The sequence below is a fragment of the Pleurodeles waltl genome, chromosome 6 (genome assembly GCF_031143425.1).
Source record: "Pleurodeles waltl isolate 20211129_DDA chromosome 6, aPleWal1.hap1.20221129, whole genome shotgun sequence".
Classification (NCBI taxonomy): domain Eukaryota; kingdom Metazoa; phylum Chordata; class Amphibia; order Caudata; family Salamandridae; genus Pleurodeles; species Pleurodeles waltl.
This window is the reverse complement of record NC_090445.1, coordinates 996,971,650-996,992,094: the sequence shown is the minus strand read 5'-3', so window position 1 is coordinate 996,992,094 and position 20,445 is coordinate 996,971,650. Positions and strand designations below refer to the sequence as shown.

At 44.8% G+C, this 20,445-nt stretch overlaps 1 protein-coding gene across 1 annotated transcript in view; it reads left to right on the top strand.

Moving 5' to 3' along the window:
• Positions 1–19,822, top strand: part of ASAH2 (N-acylsphingosine amidohydrolase 2) — a 302,407-nt gene extending 282,585 nt beyond the window's left edge. Inside the window, exon 22 of the mRNA XM_069242459.1 lies at positions 19,282–19,822. Coding sequence (XP_069098560.1) covers positions 19,282–19,456 — 175 coding nt within the window. The 3' untranslated portion in view covers positions 19,457–19,822. The remainder of the gene's footprint in view (positions 1–19,281) is intronic.
• The last annotated feature ends 623 nt before the right edge of the window (positions 19,823–20,445 follow it).

Below are 20,445 nucleotides of genomic sequence, written 5' to 3'. Positions count from 1 at the left end.
CAAAACACATGCGGGTTGAAAGACAAAAAGGGCAAAGAAATAATTAGGAAAAAATATGATCTTGGACTGTAGGTTATTAGCTAAGGTGATACATTTAAAGGGAAAGTGTCAGCATATCAGAAGCTCGGCCAATAGTCTCCTGAGAGGGGTTTGGAAAAGATTTCTAAGTCTCAAATGAACATCTTAAAGGGCATGTGTAGAGATGAAGAGACCTCTCCATGGGGCACAGCAGAAGGAGACTCTTCTTCAGCAAAGCATCTGCATAAACTGCAAAGAGACTGATTAGCAGCAAGCGTCTGGGAACTCTGACTAAAGTCAAACTAAGCATTGACATATCAAATTTCATAAAACATTCTGATTCTCCAAAGGTATCAGTCCATGTCTCGCCGAAGGGGCTTCATCCAATAATAATCCACTGCACAGCTCCAAACTGAAACTTACACATTCTTTCCCAAGTATTCTATAAGAACATCTTCCATCCATGTGACTCCACGCAAGTTTGTAACAATTGTATAAAAATGTCAGTCTATGTTCCACAATGTCCTGTTCTCAAGGGAACTACCATACATTTTCTCTATGTCTAAACAATTGGGACCATTAACAAAATCTACTCTTCCCATGGGAACTAATTCTGGAAAAAGACTCACATTAAGAAATTGAATCAACATTTCCTGCACAGTCACAACATACAAGCTTCAACAGGCCAAACTCATGTTAAAGCAAAGGAATTATAACAATAACATTTTTAAAGTGTTTTCATAAAACACATATAATACGCAAACTTATGAATTCATCATTAATAATACCTCATTATTAAGAGTAATCCATTCCATTTTAAACGAGAAAGGCTTTGTTAATGCATTTCATTAAATGTGGCAGAGAAGTACAATGCCCTCTTTTTTGCACGCATTTTTAATGAATTAATCATTAGAAATTCATTATAATTTCAACATGTACTGTTATTCTAGAGTCTAAAATACATTATAACACTGATGTAATCCTTCTACCATGTAATCTAGTTCAAACACCACTTAAGTCGAACTCTACAATGCAAACAAATGCACATAAAAATTGTGTGTCTGTGCAGCCTGTACTTTTAATCGTTAGTACTTTGATTAACATAAGACATCAACTGTCCCATTTTGATGGCTTTTGTGAGGCGAGGGACTCTACTAAACTTTAGACTACATCAGTATCAAAAACTGTAGAGAAGTTGATGAAAGCACAATGCTGCAGCAGCACACTGCCTTGAGTGCTGATCTTGCTATAGTGACGAATGCCACTAAGGTTTCCAGCCTGCACACGCAAGGTGCCATCAGCCACTACCCATCACCACTCAACAGCCCACAACTTTTAACTCAAACCTCTTACAAAGTCACGTCATAGTTATGGGACTTTTGTATTCAAATGTGTTTAATGTATTAGTCTCCCAATCCCCCTCGTCATCTATTCCTGGCTGTTATATTAATGTTATTATTATGTTCATCTCACACACCGAGTGGAGTGGAGGTTTCTCTTGTTTCCGTTGTGAGTGCCGTAAGAAAGGGTGGCTCCTCTTAGTAGCCGTGGTGCCACCCTGCACTAAAAATCCACATGAAAGCCGCCACACATCTTTCTAAGACCATACCAGTTAGGTGGAAAAAGTCACAAAAGACAGAGGCAACTAGCAATAGGGATAGAACTTTATTGAAGATGAAGACCTTCACAAATGTTGGGAAGGAAGACAGCAAAACAACCCTGAGATAGAGTAGAGAAAGAGTCTAGCATAATCTTCCAGTCTAAAGAATTTAACAGCAAAAAACAGCTTCAGAAAAAAAAGCAAAATCAAGGAGAAAAGTATCTAATGAATGAATGTGACAAAAACAGGGGAATCAAAAGCACATGTATCTCAGATCCAAGCTCTCTTATATACAAATAGAACAAGCAATGTCTTCACTGGAAAATAGTCAAACAATGTCTTGGACAAGGAAGCTCAGACATCTTCAACTGGGAAGATAACCATCTTGGTTAAGAATGAATATACCCTTAACTGCACCTACCACAACTAGAAAATGACAGTGTTTCTGCGTGGCAGGTGTAAGAAGAGAGATCAAATGCCCGACACCCTCCCCTTGAACCAATTGGCATCTCTTACCCCCAGTATCTCTCTACTCTTTCCTCTGAACTCTTATTCTCAGCGTAACAGCCTTGACTGAGCGCAGAGTATCCAATCACCAGAGTAGCCACGAGCACAAGAACACCAGCCCATAGTCCTGGAGATGTAAATCGAGAATCCTTCCTGTACCCCTAGCGTGTTGCCTTGTCGGATGCTTATGCAAAACTGCAGCTTTGCAGATTCAAGGCCTCCCTCCATTGAGTTCTCTCTGCAGATGTAATATATCTGCAGGATTGTGGTAGATACAGAAGTAAACTATTAAAACACAGTTACTTCCCAACATACCTTTTTTCGTCCGTTTCTACTAATGGGCTCGTGCTTTCAGTAAAATAATGTAAATTCCGTTGCAATTCCACATTTTACTCGTATGATTTTCACAATATTGGTACAAATATTCACACACCTCTCCTACATTATACCTGTATTTGGGAGAAATAGCACAGTTTACTAATGCTCAGCATCATTCTTTAATAGTAAAATGATTTGAGGACAAGCACAGGAAGTCCAGGATAATTAATATACTGCAAGGAGTATTTCTGGCTACTCTGCTTGCCTGGACATCATTTTCAATTACAGGAAGGCATCAAAGAAGCCAATGTTCCGAGTGAGCAGATTTTTTCCGCTCCCTTAGACAAATCTTAAAATAAAACGGGTTTGCATTGCTTTCTTTTTAACTGTAATCAATACGATGCTACTTAATGTTTTACTTTATTTGGTCCATGCACCACATTTCATGTGTCTGCATTGTATTCTAGCAATATCCCTTTTTGACTTAATGCACATGAAAAGTGCAGAAATGCAAAGCTTTAAAAACAGGAAGCTTTATTACAAATCATCCCACTTGTTTAATTTGAGTCAAGTGGCTAGTCCGATAAATCGTTAGAATAGCACTGGAAACCGAGACTACGGCTGAATCCAAATTTAGAAAGGCAGGCTTCCAGAAAAAACATTTGATTCCTTTTTTCTCGACCATGGGATACTTCAGTAGTTCATCATCATTGGCTCAGATCATGATTTTCTTCTCGAACAAAAATTATTCAGCTGACTGAACATTTGTGCTGATAGTTACAGGCTGCACAATGCTTGCCGACTGTTTTAAAGATGGAGCATGGTAATGCAGTTCAGCAGAATGTCTGCTTTTCACGGCTGATACTGGGCGCCATATTTACGACAGTCAGCAAGCACTGTGCAACCTGTAGTGACCAGTGAAGACTGATACTCTTCTTTTCGGACCAGTATATTATCAGCAACACAGCGCAGTGGCTGAACAAAACATGTGGCGGACCACCTGCACTATACATGGAGGGGGCTCCCCCTCCCCAGGCCACCACCTAACACCTTTTTGACCAAGTCAGTGTTGTACTGAGGGGGCCACCTGAAGCTCGCCCTCCACCACCGCTGGGGCTGCAGGGGCGAATGTTATGCCACTGAGACAGCAGTAGCATTACAGTAGCAGACTGGAACAAATATGCATGAGTACTCAGCGGCATTCTTACAAAGCACCCCTGCTTCTTGCCTGCCTGTGGCCCAACTTACTCTCCGTACCTTTTTGCCTCTTATGTGTTTGCACTTGAGAGAGTCTCATGTTTTATACATGTCTTATAAATATTTGAAAGAGATTATGTAGCATTCTGAAATGTGTTAGACCTGGCATCCTTGGCGTGGTCTCCCATGTCTTGTTTTGCCTTAGCTTCACATGTTTTGACTGTGTGGTGGACTCTGTTTCTGGTGTTTTTGATACTCTGGGCACTTTACTACCTCTGACCTGTGCTAAAGTGCAAATGCTCCTGTATAAAATGTATGTGTAGTTGGCTTTCCATGATTGGCATATTTGATTTACTAGTAACCTACCACAGTGCAGTAGAGGGGCCCAGGGCCTGTAACTCAAATGCTGCTAGTGGGCCTGCAGCACTGGTTGTGTCACCCACATGAGTAGCCCTCCAAACATGTCTCAGATCTGGAACTGCAGAGTCTGTGTGTGCAGTCTTGCACTGCCAATTTATTTGACCTGGCAAATGTACCCACTTGCCAGGTCTAAACCTTCCCTTTTTAAACATGTAAGGCACCCCTAAGGAAGGCCCAGGTAGCCCCAGGGACTGGGTGCAGTGTATGTTAAAGGAAGGGCATGTACTTGTGTGGTTTTACATGTCCTGAGAGTAAAATACTGCTAAATTTGTTTTTCACTGTTGCAAGGCCTATCTTCCTCATAAGTTAACATGGGGGCTGCCATTAAATATTATTAAAGGGCAGATTCCATTTGAGAGCAGATAGAAAAATGGAGGAGTTTGGTGTCTCTGGACTCACAATTTAAAATACATCTGTTACTGAAGTTGGTTTTTAAATTGTTAGTTTGAAAATGCCACTTTTAGAAAGTAGGCATTTTCTGTGACTCTGCCTGTTTGTGGATTCCCTGTCTGGGTTAGACTGACACTTGGGCTGTTGTGAATCCCCTCTAGACAGTGAGGCAAAGGGAGCTGGAGGGTAGCCGGCATAGCCTGATGAGCCATCTGAGCTAGAGTGGAGAGATGAGTGATCACTTAGACCTGAATGGGCAGTGCCTGCCCTCTCACAATGCAGTCTCCAACACCCTGGTCTGTGTCTGGGGCCTGGCCTGGGCAAGGCAGGATCCTGTGAACATTAGAGACTTTCTTTTGAAGTTTGCCTACTTCAAAGGCAGAAAGGGGTATAAATAGTGGACCCAAAACCCCAGACTTTAGATTTCTTCAGGGTCATTTTTGGATGCAAGAAGAACCTCTGCCAATGAGAAGAGCTGAGAAGAAGTGCTGCCTCTGCCTGTGACTGTGCTTTATTGGGCTATCCTGCAGTTGCTGCTTCTGCCTTTGAAAGGGGACCAAGACTGGACTGTGTTGTGCATTCTTGCTTGAGAAGAATCTCCAAAGGCTTGAATTGAGCTTGCCTCCTATTTTGAAGTCTCAGAAGCATCAAAGACTCCCTCTGCCAGCACCCGGACTCTCTGCTGAGACTCTTGCCCTGCCAAGTGGTGCTCCATCTAGTCCATGGGCCCCTTGAAAGGTGAAGGTGGCAGAACAAGAACTGAAATCCACGCACAGAACGCTGTGCGGGGATATTTTCGATGCACCATCTGCATCACGGACGATAAACGACACGCCACTGGCTTCACAGCTGAAATTGACTCTCCACCTGCATCGCTGCTGGGAGCTCAACGCATTGCAGCTGGAGAAATGACACAAAACACCAGCTTGCTGCTGCTGATAATGACGCAAACCCCATGCAGCACGGTTTTCTAACACAGTGCAACTGGATTTCTCATGCACCGTCACTGGGCCTCAATCAATCAATCAATCAATCAGTCATTTGTAGAGCTCGCTACTTACCCACTAGGTTATTAAGGCGCGGGGGTGCTACTGCTCGAACAGCCATGTCTTGAGGCATTTCCTGAAGGTCAGCAGGTCCTGGGTCTGTCGTAGATGGATGGGGAGGGAGTTCCAGGTCTTGGCGGCGAGGTGGGAGAACAATCTGCCGCCAGCTGTAGTTGGGAGCGTAGAAGGTGAGTCTCTTGTTGAGGTAAGCAGGGCTGGTGTTGTGTAGTGCTTTGAGAGCGTGGGTGAGGAGCTTGAAGGTGATCCTCTTGTTGATGTGGAGCCAATGTAGATATCTCAGGTGGGCTGAGACGGGGTTGCGGCGTGGGATGTCGAGGATGAGACGTGCAGAGGCATTATGTATACGTTGCAGTTTTTTCTGGAGCTTGGCCGTGTTTCCTGCGTAGAGAGTGTTGCCGTAGTCCAGTCTGCTGCTGACGAGGGCCTGGGTGACCGTTCTTCTGGTTTTGGTGGGGATCCACCTGAAGATCTTGCGGAGCAATCGGAGGGTGTTGAAGCAGGAAGATGAGACGGTGTTGACTTGCTGGGTCATGGGGAGCGATGAGTCCAGGATGAAACCTAGGTTGTGTTTGTGGTTGGTGGGCTTTGGTGCGGTTCCTAGGGTGGCCGGCCACAAGAAGTCATCGCAGCGGTGGGGTTGGAGCGGAGGATGAGGATCTCCATCTTGTCTGACTTCAGTTTCAGGCGGCTGCTCTCCATCCAGTTGGCGATGACCTTTATTCTGTCGTGGAGGATAGTTTTGGCGGTGGCGGGGTCCTTGGTGAGTGAGAAGATCAGCTGAGTGTCATCGGCGTCGGAGATGATGTTGAGGTCATCGTAAAGCTGCGCTGATCCGAGGTGCCCTGTCTAGAAATTGACACATCACTCTCTTGCGAGGGAGAAAAACGATGCATCGCCTACCCAACTGGAGAAGAAACAATGCACGGCCTCACTTGTGAGTAAGGAATTGACACATCACTGACTTTTCCGATACACGCTTGCCCATCTGGCTTTATTTTGGACACAAACCAGGTACTTTGTGTAAAATCAACCTTTCATTTGTTTTTTAAGGAGTAAGACTATTACTCTTTTGAAAATTCATATCTTGACTTGTGTATGTTGAATTTTTGTTGTTTTGGTCTTGTTTGATTTAGATAAATATTGCCTATTTTTCTAAACTGGTGTGGTGTCCATATTGTAGTGTTTTCACTGTATTACTGTGTGTGTTGGTTAAAATACTTTATACACATTGTTTCTGGAATAAGCCTTCCTGCTTGTGCCAACCTACCATGGAGGTGAGTGGGGGTTAACCAGATATGTTTCTCCTTTGCCCTGACTAGAGTGAGGGACCTTGCTGGGACAGGGGGGTAACCTGACTGCCAACCAAAAACCCCATTTCTAACTTGGTGATCAGCGGTGAGGGTTGGACTTGTATTTGTACTTGGCATACAGTGATTAAGTTTACACTACTGTTTTCAGTGCAGACCACATACTACTTGTTTTTGCTTTTTCTCTTTTTGGACTTTTTTCCTGCTTCCATATTTTTGGTAATCTTTTTACTTGAACTTCTCATTGGGAACTCTTTTTTCTGCCTTGGAACTTTGCACTTTTGATTTGCCATCATGTCTTAATCTGGAGATGCACCAGCTGGAGCTGTTTTGAGTTAGTGAAACTGGAAAGCTACACAGTTGCTCAATTGAAACAGTTCTGTAAGGATCTTGCCTGTCCCATTAAGAGTTCCACCAGGAAGGAGAAGCTGCAAAAGGCACTTAGGGCCTGGGTGACTGCCAAGGAGACTGGGGGAACACAGAAGGGGAGGATGAGGATGGGGAGGTGCAGAGTATTCACAGTGGTGTAATGGATGTATCTGTTATGCCTGGGGGGAGGTTCTCCAGGCCAGATAGCAGTGTGTCATCCAAGGGTCTGACTCCTGAAGAGTCACAGGACAGGCAGGCAGAGAGGGTTCACCAGTTGGAAAAGCTTAGGATGAAAATGAAGAGGGAAATAGAGTAGAGAAAGATGGCCGTAGAAGAGAAGAAGATGCTCTTGGCTCCTCCCCTGAACTTAGTTTGAGGGAATAAGATCAGAGGAGCCAGTCTAGTAGAGATTGTGGCAGCAGTACATCAGTGCAGCCTGACAGGAGGGTACACATCCCAAAGGACCTAGTTAAGGATTACAAGAGGGAGGATGACATGTATCTGTGGTTTAAGGGGTAGGAGTCTGCTCTCCACACGAATCTGGTCCCTGAAACACATTGGGGGGAAGGCCTGAGGAAGCACTTTGAGGTAAATGGGAGGTATACTCTGACATCCTTAGGGGATCCTCAGGGACTCACTTACTCTATCATGAAAGACTCCCTACTCACAAGGTATGGTCTCACCCCTGAGCAGTATAAGGACACGTTTAGGCCCTACAAAAAGAAGGAATTCCAAACAAGGTTAGAATGTGTTGACTCTTTTTGCAGGTCACTGAATGGTTGGGTGAAGGGCAGTAAGGTTACAACATTTGAGGGGCTGTTCAATTTGATTGCTTGGGAGCATTTGTATAGTGCTGTGCCAGCACCTGACTAACAGCTATCTGACTGACCCCAGGATGCTTGCACAGGAAGAGAACCATTGGGAGAGCTCCAGCGTCCAGAAGAAGTATTGGGGAGACCACACCAATGGTGGGCAGGCTCCCTCTCAGAAGAATAAGGGGGGCAAGGGTAAAGAGAGGGAGTTCTCAAAATGGCCCCAACCTAGTTCCCAGGGTAAGAACTCCCACCTCCCAGTTGAAAAGAAGCCTTGGTTTTCCAAAGGGAAACCTGCAGAGGGGGGTTCCCGCAAATGTTATGCATATGGCTGGGTGGGTCATGTGAGGGAGGACCCCAAATGTCCCAAGTGGACACAGGCACCCACTGGTGCTCAGTCACAGGGTTTGGCCAGTGTAACGTTTGCGGAGCAGTTGGTTCTAGGTGGGTGGGAGCCAGCTGAGATGACCCTTGTCTAACTAGGAACTGTGAGATGGCCCAGAGAACCTTTGTGCCATAGGACACTAAGAAGTACAGGCAGTGGGTGACCATTAATGAACAAAGGGTGGAGGCTCTGAGAGGCACAGGAACCAGTGTGACTACTGTGACAAGTTACCAGGTGTCTGAAGAGCAGCTAGATCCCCATGTACATCACCAAGTAGTTAGAGTAGACAACTCAGATCGCATGTGCAGAGTAGCACAGGTTCTCTTTGAATGGGTGATGGTCTCACGTGCCTTGAGAGTAGCTGCAAGTTCAACGATGTCTGTAGATTCTCTGCTTGGCTATGACCTGGAGGATTCCCCTTGGAAGGAGGTGTAACGCAGGTCTCACTTGGAGATGTTGGGTCTGCCTGGATGGGTCGGTGTGTGTGTCCACCTGTTCGATGGCAGGCCATCAGGGTGATCAGGAGACCCTAGAGCCTGAAAGAGTGGCCCAGGTGTCTGCCAGAAGGAAGAAGGGTAAGGGGCATGGGAAACCAACTCCAAAAGTTCCCACAGTCCAGGAGGAGGTTGAACCTGAGGGGGAAGCCCTGGAGCCTACAGGGCAACAAGTGGCTGAACCGGGGGATGTCCCTGAGCTGACGCAGTGGCAGCAGGAAGGGGGACTCACCAGGGAGGCATTCTGTGAGGTACAGAAGACATGCTCTAATCTGGAGGGTTTGTGGCAGCAGGCTGCAGACCAGGCATCTGGCAAGGATTCTGGTTCACACCTGATCTACTGGGAGAATGTCCTCCTGGATAGTGAGCCTAAGGTTGCTGAGCCTGGGTCAGCCCTTGTGCTGGTGGTACCCCAGTACTTCAGAGCCTTCCTACTGGGTCTGGCTGATGATGTACCTTTAGCTGGTCATTTGGGGCAGGACAAGACCTTTGAGCTGCCTGTCACCCACTTTTACTGGCCCCAAATGTGCAGGCACTCGGATGCACACTGTAGGCCTTGCCAAACTTTCAGGCAAGTGGCAAGAGTGGGGGAAATGAAGGCTCCCCTCCAACCTTTTTCTGTTGTCAGCACCCCATTTGAAAGGGTTAGTATTGACATTGTGGGGCCTCTGGATCCCAAGATAGCCATGGGCAACAGGTTCATCCTGGTCTTGGTGGACCAAGCCACCCGGTACCCAGAAGTCATTCCTCTGAGGTCAATCACCTCCCCTGTGGTAGGACGTGCTTTTTATAGGGGTTTTTACCTGCATTGGGGTTCCCCAAGGAGGTGGTATCCGATAGGGGTACCAACTTCATATCAATCTATATGAAGTATCTGTGGAAGGATTGTGGGGTGAGATATAAGTTCACCACTCCTTACCACCCCCCAAAGTAACGGTCTGGTTGAGGGATTCAACCGCACCTTGAAGGGCATGATCATGGGCCTGTCAGAGCTCTTGAGGTGTAAGTGGGACGTTCTCTTGCCATGCCTTCTGTTCGTCTACAGGAAGGTGCCTCATAAGGATCTTCGATTTAGCCCCTTTGAGTTACTGTATGGCCACCCTGTCAGGGGACATTTGAGTTTGGTTAGGGAAGGCTTAGATAAAGCCTCCAGTAAGCACCCCCCAGGATGTGTTAAGTTACATGCTGGATTTTAGGAACCAGACAGCTCACTTCAGGAAGCTCGCCCAAGAGAACCTAGAAGCCCACCAAAAAGATATGAAGAAATGGGATGACCAGAATGCCACCCTGGTTGAGTACCAGCCTGGCCAAAAAGTTTGGGTTAATGGCCCCAGTAGAGCCTAGGGCTCTCCAAGATAAGTAGACTGGGCCATTTGAGATAGTGGAGCGCAAGACTGATGTCACCTATCTGGTGAACTTGCGGACTCCCAGGAACCCTTTCTGGGTCCTACATGTCAATCGCCTCAAGCCTCATTTTGAGAGGACAGAGGTAACAATGCTCCTGGCAACAGATGATGGGGTGGAGGAAGAGAGTGAGCCTCTTCTTGACCTCCTGTCTGACAGAGAGAAAGATGGTTTAGTGGAGGGTGTGAACCTCTCCCTTTCCCTGACCCCAGAGCTACAGAGGGACTGTCACCAAGTATTGAGGCAGTTGACCCCTCTATTCTCCTTGATCCCAGGGGTCACTTGTGTACTCATGATGTGGACACTGGGGGCAGTCCTCCTGTTAAATATAAGGTATACAGAGTGACTGACAAGGTCAGAGCCAACATTAAGAATGAGGTATCCAAAATGTTAGCTCTTTGTGGTTATTGAGTTCTCCACTACCCCTTGGGCCAGCCCTGTGGTCTTGCCCCAAAAGCTGCTGCCCCTGGTACCACTCCAGAACTCAGGTTCTGTGTGGATTACCGGGGACTCAATGTGGCCACTAGGACTGACGTGCACCCTATCCCCCCAGCTGATGAGATCATTGACCAGTTAGGAGCTGCCAAATATCACAGCAAGTCTGGACATTGGCAGGCTGCCCTGACTGAGGGAGCAAAGGAGAGGTGTGCATTCTCCAACCCAGATGGGCACTACCAATTTAGGGTGATGCCCTTTGAGATGAAGAATGCCCCTGCCACCTTTCAGAGGTTGGTTAGCTAGGTGCTATCTGGACTGGATGATTTCAATGCCTCCCACCTGGATGACATTGCTGTGTTCACCTCTACTTGGGAGGAACATTTGCAGCGCCTCTGTAAAGTGTTAGAGACACTGCAACAGGCAGACCTCACTATTAAGGCTAGCAAGTGCAAAATAGGGAAGGGTTCTGCAGTGTACTTAGGACACCAGGTAGGGAGTGGCCAGGTGGCACCCCTACAACCCACGATTCACACTATTCTGGCTTGGTAGGCCCCCAAGTCCCAGACTGAGACGAGAGCCTTTTTCGCCCTCACAGGTTACTATAGGAGGTTTTCTATGGGGTATGGCACCATTGTTGCTCCCTTAATAGAGTTAACCTCTAAAAAGCAAACAAAGAAGGTGATCTGGACTGAGTCTTGATGGACATCTTTTGATGCCTGAAGGCAGCCATGTGCATGGCACCTGTGCTGAAGGCACCTGACGTTTTCAAGCAGTTTGTTGTGCTGACTGATGCTTCAGAGCATGGTGTTGGAGCAGTGTTGTCACAGCTAAACAAAGAGGGTCTAGACCAACCTGTAGCGTTCATCAGTAGGAGGTTACTTCCCCAGGAACATAGGTGGAGTGCAATCGAGCATGAGACTTTTGCTGCAGGCTGGGCGCTGAAGAAGTTAAGACCCTACTTGTTTGGGACTCACTTCTGGGTTCAGACCAACCACAGGCCCTTCAGATGGTTAATGCAGATGAGGGGTGAGAATCCAAAACTTTTGAGGTGGTCCATCTCCCTACAGGGAATGGACTTTATGGTGGAACAACGCCCTGGCACAGAACACGCCAATGCTAATGGTCTGTCCAGATTCTTCCACCTTAGTGATGAATACTCCCATGAGGTAGTGTTGTTCTCCCCACTTTCATCCGGGGGACACATGTTAGACCTGCATCCTTGACGTAGTCTCCCCTGTCTTTTTTGCCTAGGCTTCTTATGTTTTGAGTGTGTGACCAGTGCTAAAATGGAAATGCTCCTGTGTAAAATGTATGTGTAATTGGAGTGTAGCCTGCATATCCTGATGAGCCGTCTGAGCTAGAGAGGAAGGAGGAGTGGTCACTTACACCTGAATGGGCTGTACCTGCCCTCTCACAATGCACTCTCCACCCCCTGGTCTGTGTCCGGGGCCTGGCCTGGGCAAGGCAGGATCCTGTGAACAACAGAGACTTTCTTTTGAAGTTTGCCTACTTTAAAGGCAGAAACGGGTATAAGTAGTGGACCCAAAACCCCAGACCTTTAGATTTCTTCAAGATCACTTTTGGATTCAAGAGGAACCTCTCCAAAGGAGAAGAGCTGAAGAGCTGAGGAGAAGTGCTGCCCCTGCCTGTGACTGTGCTTTGTTGGGCTATCCTGCAGCTGCTGCTTCTGCCTGTGAAAGGGGACACAGACTGGACTTTGTTGTGCATTCCTGCTTGAGAAGAATCTCCAAGGGCTTGAACTGAGCTTGTCTCCTGTTTTGAAGTCTCAGGGCCATCAAGGACTTCCTCTGCCAGCACCTGGACTCTCTGCTGAGACTCCTGCCCTGCAAAGTGGTGCCCTAGCCAGTCCCTGGGCCCTTGAAAGGTGAAGGTAGCATAACAAGAACAGAAATCCACGCATAGAACGCCGTGTGGGGAAATTCTTGACGCACCATCTGCAACGTGGCTGATAAATGACGTGCCACTGGCTTTGTGGCTGAAATCGACGCTCCACCTGCATCACAGCTGGGAGATTGATGCATCCCAGCTGGAGAAATGATGCACAACACCCTCTTGCGGCTGCCGATAATGATACAAACCCTTATGCAGCGCAGTTTTCTAACACTGTGCAACCGTATTTCTCAAGCATCATCCCTGGGCAGCAAAGTCATCTGGAACCTGTGTGTATCCGAGGTGCCCTGTCTGGAAATCGACGCATCGCTCTCTAGGGAGGGAGAAAAATGATGCATCGCCTACCCAACTGAAGAATAAATTACGCACGGCCTCCCTTGTGAGTAAGGAATCAACGCATCGCTGACTCTTCCGATACACGCTCGCCCATGCTGCTTTATTTTTTACACAAACCAGGTACTTTGTGTAAAATCAACTTTTCCATTGTGTTCTACGGAGTAAAACTCTTATTATTTTGAAAATTCAAATCTTGACTAGTGTATGTTGGATTTTTGTTGGTTTGGTCTTGATTGATTTAGAATATTGCCTATTTTTATAAACTGGTGTGGTGTCCATTATGTAGTGTTTTCACTGTATTACTGTGTGTGTTGGTACAAATACTTTACACATTGCTTCTGGGATAAGCCTTCCTGCTCATGCTAAGTTATCAAGGGGGTGAGTGGGGGTTAACCAGGTGTGTTTCTCCTTTGCCCTGACTAGAGTGAGAGTCCTTGCTTGGACAGGGTTTAACCTGACTGCCAACCAAAGACCCCATTTCTAACAGATGACAATGCCTGTGTCATGAATACTTCATAAATGTATCTGTAAGGCCATCTAAATTAGGAATTGGAAGAATGGTACAAATGCTACAATACAGTACAATACAATAGAGAAATATACTGTTGTGATCCACACCTAACAGTAGCTAGAGCAAAGATGATAGCTAGGAAAGTCAATATTTTAGACATATGCATTAAAAGAATTACAATCTTCCCAACACTTCTTGATTTGACAGAGGGATCAGGAAGCGAACTCATTCATTGAGGAGGAGAAGTCCCATATGTAGACACTCCTATCAATTTAAACAAAATCTCTCCTACCAGCCTTGACTTCTAATATTCTTATCACATTCTGATCCACTTTGCTCATCCAATGCTTGGTAGGTCTCGTGGGGTCCTGCCCACAGGTGGGGGGGGGGACTGCTATGGCCTGATTGGCATGGCAGCACTCTTCATGCTAGCCCCTTCTGCCATACGGAGTCCCTTACAACCTGCACATGGACAATGGCTTACTTTACGGCAGCCCTCCTCTGGCATATGGGAGTCACCGAATTTTCCTACACATGGGAAATGACCCAATCAGTGCAGCAGCTGCTTCCTCACCCTTTGCTACAGGATCCAATTGGCAGGACCCCCCATTGGACCTCGGTACCTCCAACACTCTCCTTTTCCTCACAGGACACACTGCTTTTGGCAAGCAGACCTAACACATCTGACAAGCCGACACCTGAAAGGCGAGCAGGAATGTTGTGGATCTCTCTTATCTACATACACAGGTGCTGTGACACCAAATTCTAATCACATGAAATCTCTTCATTTAAGGAGGAGTCTTACACCTTATCCAAGGTTCCACCTGATGGAAATCATCTAAAATACCTTAGGCTATATGTTTGCTTGTTTCGTCTTATCAAGCATGAAAGGGGGTCAACTGGTGCCTCAGGGTTTCACATTCAAATATTAACAGCCTAAGACCTAATTCATTAAATAGAGACCCAGAAAACAAAAAATGTAAAATAACTTGAGCCTCAATGTATCACCTGCTGCGTAGCTCTATGACAATGCATCACCTTCATTGCAAAAAGTTTGACACAGCACCTCAAGGACATTGCATCAACAACTGTGCAGCTTGACGAGGAATCATCTCCGACTGTGTGGATCAGAACTGACATAACATCTTTGCATTGGCCCCTCACCTCCTAATGGATCTTCAGTGTTGACACAACCCTCCATATGAAGTACTTCTTCAGCTGGACAAGGTGAGTCTCGGTAGCCAGCCCGTGCTCCATCGGGGTTGGCCCTCCTGAGGAGAGAGACACTCTACTATCCCTAGAAGGGAAGGCAGGATGAGGCATCCCCCACGAAGAATGCCCTAATCAGAAAGTTTGGTCTGACCCCAGAAACACATGTTCAGTCTTCCTTTTCCAGCTCTGCACCAACACCTTGTTGACAGTAAGCTCTTTGACCCCAGGGAGCTTGCTACCGAGGTGGATCATTGGGTCAGCACCAAGGTGCACCAGAAGGTATCTGGGGGAATCACCACCAGGGTGGGAAGGGTCCTCACCAGGAGAAGGAGGGTGGGACAAAAGTAAAACCAAGGAGTTCTCTGAAGGTCCACAAATTAGTTCTGTGGGTCAGTGCTCCCATACTTCTACTGAGAAGAAAAATAAATGGTTCCCTTTCAGTAAGTCTTTAGGGAAGGCACTCCGTAAGTGCTATGAGTGTCAAGAAGAAGGACACTACAAAGCGAATGCCAAGTGTACAAAGAGGGCACAGTCCCCCACTGGTGGGTAGTCACTGGGGTTGGATAGTGTAGCGTTTCTGGAGGAGATTGTCCCAGACAGTTTGGGGGACAGTGTAGAGGTTACCCTAGTGCCCCTGGGTGACAGAGAGATGGTGCACAGAACCCACATGCCTGACAATACTGTGCTGATGGGAATTGCTGCATCCCTCCTTGCTGCCGCTGCCCCTGAGGACAAAGATATTGCAGCACCAACTGCCTGGCTCAGAACCAGTGCACCGCCCTCAGTCCCGATGCATCACTGGCTGAGCGGCCCGACAACAACAGATTGCCTTCATCGCAAAGGGTTTGATTGCACACCTTTAGGACATCACATCAAAGACTGCATGGCTCAAACATGATGCATTCCCGAGTGCACGGATCGGATCCATTACAACGCGTTCACATCAACCCCTCTGTCCCTGTAGCTGGCTCAGGCTCAATCCAGATCGGCCTGAACATTTGGATTTACCCCAGTCTTGCGTGACCAAATAGCCCTGGTTGGCGCTTTAAGCTTCTAAGCACTGTAATTGCAGATAGTCTTTAAAAATTCATATCTCCACTTCTACTTATTGGATTTTTGTAATGTTGGTCTTGGTTTTCTCATACAAATATATAATCTATTGTTCTAATTTGGTGTGGAGTCTTTTTGTGGTGTTTTTACTTTTTTACTGTTTCAAGTGTCTTTGTTACTGTTTCAAGTGTTGCACAAAAAATGTACACATTTCCTCCTAAGTTACATCTGTCTGCTCTATGCTAGGTTAATTTATGGTGTGCAACTGACTTACCCTGGCTAGGATTGTAGTTCCTGCTTGAACAGGGTGCATGCCTCTGCCAACCAGAAACCCAATTTCTAAGAAGGAGCCCTTTGCATGTTAAGTGAAGAGAGATCACCAGGTTTTTCCTGTCACGAAAATCCAGGAACGTAGGCATTGAAGTGTCTGGAGTGAATCAGTGCGTCTCTACTGCAGTGGCCCAAAAATTCAATTAAATTCCTTTTACTGTTACCTTGTGGGATGCTGATAGAGGCAAATAGAGCATACTAGTGCTAGCATAGCAGAAAACACTAGAATAGGAAAGGAAGCAGCCTAGAACAAAATCACTCTTGGTCTGCACCGCAACAATTGCAGCTGGCAGAGTGCTGAGATGATAGGAAGTGTTATAGAGAAAATACTACCTGCACAATGGCTACATCAGCACCTTCCCTCTAGAAGTACCATTATTTCAACACTGTCAGAAGATATCTTGATTTCCTTCCCAGTCTTCAACCCAAGATGCAACAGCTATCAAACTATCTTACAGACAGCCCAGAACAAACACTTGTTGGGCCTGATTAATAAAGGTGACCTACACTTTTGAATTATCTATACTTTGAGTATGTCTACTACTTTTGGCTTTTCACAAAATCAGAGTGTAAATTTACTCAAAAGGTGTAATTTACATGTCTACACCAAACTGAAAGGACTGGGGCTACACACGTTTGAGTAATTTACACTTTTGAATATGTTTACTACTTTTGGGGTATTCATCAAATCTGAGTGTAAATTTACTCCAAAAGAGTAAATTACTCTTGGATTTTTGAATAGCTGAAAAGTAGTAGACTTATTAAAATATGTAAATTACTCAAAACTGTAAGTTATCTTTGTGAATCAGGCCCATAGTGTTAGTGTTTAAGATGGAAACAGATGTAGTAAAGCTAAATGCTCTTTTGTATTCCATTTATAAAGCATACAAGTGTGCTAAGAAATCCTGGAGCTAACTTTAATACAAGACTAGTCAGACATTCAATCAAGAAAAGGTAGGTTTTTATAGGTTTATTAAACTTCAGTTAACAAGAAGTGGCATACATATGTGGTGGGGAGCATTCTAATGAGAAGCTGTCCAAAAAGCAGAGGTGCAGCCTCCACATCACACTATTTAAAAAAAAACTCCAAAATGAATTATAAAGATTATTGTAAATTAAATGATATTCTTGTATTCATTTTGAAATATATAAGGATCATGAATGCTTATCACTAATGATTAGTAACTACATAGTTCCACAGTGACGTTATAGCTGACCAAAGTGTGGTCACTCCTTTTTGTGCAGATTTCACAGCTCAGAGGATTTCCAAAGAACGCTAACGGCAGGATGGGATTAGTGTCCTATAAATGTTGTTCAATGTACAAGGGCAGATTTAGCCTTAGACAAATAACTGGAATTCCTATCTCGTTGCATGCAAAAGAGTGCTCCCTATTGGATGTCAAGAGCCACTCTTAAAAGTGAAAATTTAAGACAACATACATTGTGTCACAACATGGCAAATGTATTTAGATAATAAACGTACTCAAAGATAACATTTCCCTATCAAAATGTCCACTCTAACTTGGTGCTTCTTCATCATTGATTCAATCATGAGGCTGAGAAAATCAATCAGTATTCCTGTGGATGATGAGCCAAAGCCAGATCAAATATTATAAAATTTCTGTATTATACGAGTAACTTCACATCTTCAAAGTAACACTCTCCCATGTTCAGCCTTAAAGTGCATCCTGAAGAGACAGGATTTATCAATAAAGTCCGACCTATAATCTTTGGAAACCTTTGATCAGTTCAGACCCATACTTTCCGCTTATGAAGTAACACGTTTTTAAAATTACCTAACATAATCTTTGAGTAGATGCTAGGAATTGCGTTACTGGTTGACTGAGGTGTGTGAGCCCTGGTCAAGCAGCAAACACAATTCTAGTCAGGGTAAGGCACAAGCAAAACCCAAATTAACCTGTGCTCAACCCCCTGGTAGCTTAGCACAGAGCAGTCAGGTTTAACGTAGAGGCAATGTGTAACGTATTTGTGCAGCACTTCAAACAGTAATACAATGAAAATACCATGCAAAAAGTATCCCACACCTGGTTAAACACACATAGGGGCATATTTACAAGAAAGTGGCACATCTGTCCCTATGTGCCATTTTTCTTGCGCCGTCCCTGCCCCACCTAACAACACCATGGTTGCACTGTATTTACGATATGGCGCACCATGGTGGTCGTTAGGACAATAGAGTCAACATTTATGATCCTATTGTGGCACTTTGCTGCACTAGCGTCAAAAGTTTTGACTTTAGTGCAGCAAAACACAGGGAGACCCATTGATTAAAATGGGTGTGTCATTTTAATGCCTGCCCTGAACAGGTGTTAAAAATGATGGAAAAAATGGCACATAGAAAAAGTTGTAAATTTGACTGTGACATTTTTTTGGGCCTCCCTGCTTTGGAACACCCCCCCTTAGATGCATTATGCCTGGCACGGGTATAATGTGGCGCAAGGATTTACAAAGTTGCGCAATGCAAGCATTGCACCACTCTGAATTACGGCGTGGGAGGAAGGCCTCCTTAACGCAGCCTTAGCGTGAAAAAGAAAATGACTCTAGGGCAACACAAGATGTCGCTAGGGGCTTGTAAATATGCCTCTCAGAGCCTAATTTATTGAATAAAAAAAACCTAAAAAACAAAAATCCAATCAGTAGATCCTGATCTATGAATTTTTAAAGAATAAACTTCAATATATCACCTAAAAGCAAAAAAGCACCTACCGTGGTTATCTACTCTTGCTGGACCAGATCAAAGTCAAAATTTCAGGCCAACTGCGATGAAGCGCCTGTTGGATACAGTACCAGATTAGTGCCACTGAAGATGTTTCCCCTCAAGTTTTGTGCCAAGAGTCCTTTCGCATTGGAGGGGGTCACAAGGAGCAAGGAGAGTGTCTCAGGTTGTAATGTGCCCCAAACACCCTATATTTTCAAAATTGTAGGCTAAGTCATTACAGGTGTAGGGTAAGGGGATTTTCTATGTAGATGAAAAACAGGGAATGTTTTACAAATGTATATTCCTCTTTAAACCTGGAGTCTGGAATTTTGATAGCTATATAAATGGGATCCTGAGGAGTTTTTTGAATTCCACAAATGAGTAAAACCCTTGAAATAGTTGCTGTGCGATATATAAATGTACTAATTTGTACGTATATATGTTAGTGTTGACGTGGTTATTCTAACTATTTTATTTCATCACCAGATTTTATTGGCTTAAAGGAAGCGGAGGTTACAGCAATGCCACAGTTGAATGGCACATTACAAACTCCAGTGACCCTGGCACTTACAGAATATCCTACTTTGGACACCGCAAAGCAGCTTTGAGCCGGATTATTCCATTTGAAGGCGTTTCTTCGAACTTTACTGTTTCTCGCTAGTTTGCAGTCAGTGGTTTGCTCTGCTGCGTTGTTAGATGGTTTTAGATGAACTAAAGACAGACAACAGACGTTAAAGATCCTTCGGGAGCAATGCTAGTTCCAGTAAAAAAAATGTTATAATTGCTGTGAGAATTCTATGTAAATTGTTGAACCGATAACCTAGATTAACAGAAATAAATACGAGTAGCCCAAGTTATATTGAGTACGTTTAATTTATGAGCCTATGTTCAGCTAGAGAAAACGTTTCAAAGTAACAGATAATTATATAGGCTAAAATAACCAGCTTCTTCTCTTCATAGGTGTCATTGGAAAGCTTTCAGTATTTTTATATTGATATTCTGAGAAATTTGAATTCCAAGTTTATAGAAATGTGCTGGAATGCGTAAATGATGTTTGAATGGCGCACTAACACTTTTCTGACAAACAATACTTAATAATAAAAGTAAATACACTCCCTCATTGCATTAGAAATGGATGTCTGACATATACCAAAAAATGAAATGTAAAAAGTGAACCAAATCCTTGATCCCTTTACTTGATGATATGTCCAATCAGCCTTCTTCATAAGCACGAGAGGCTGGAGGTTTGAGGGAATAAACAACGCTGTGTTTAACTTCTCAACTCGACACAGTCACGCGGTATTAAACTATAACTTGTCAAATATTTTCCTTCTTAAGTATATAAAGCTGTTTATTGAAGCCTGGTATTTTCACAATCCCAACTCTTGATTGCATTATTCTATTTTTGTTTTAGTATTTTAATATGCGAACACACGTGAGAACATGCCCTTCAGCGAGGTTCGTTTTTCTATGCCACAAGAATCTCTGGGTAAAATAAGGAACTTTACTCTCTCATATACCCATCTGACATGTGGCAGGCATGAGGACACCTCGCTATCACCTGTAATTATTAACTTCATTGGTTATCATCATACAGGAGCATGGGGTTTTATGTCAAATGTATGAGGTCACACACAGCCCTATCATCTT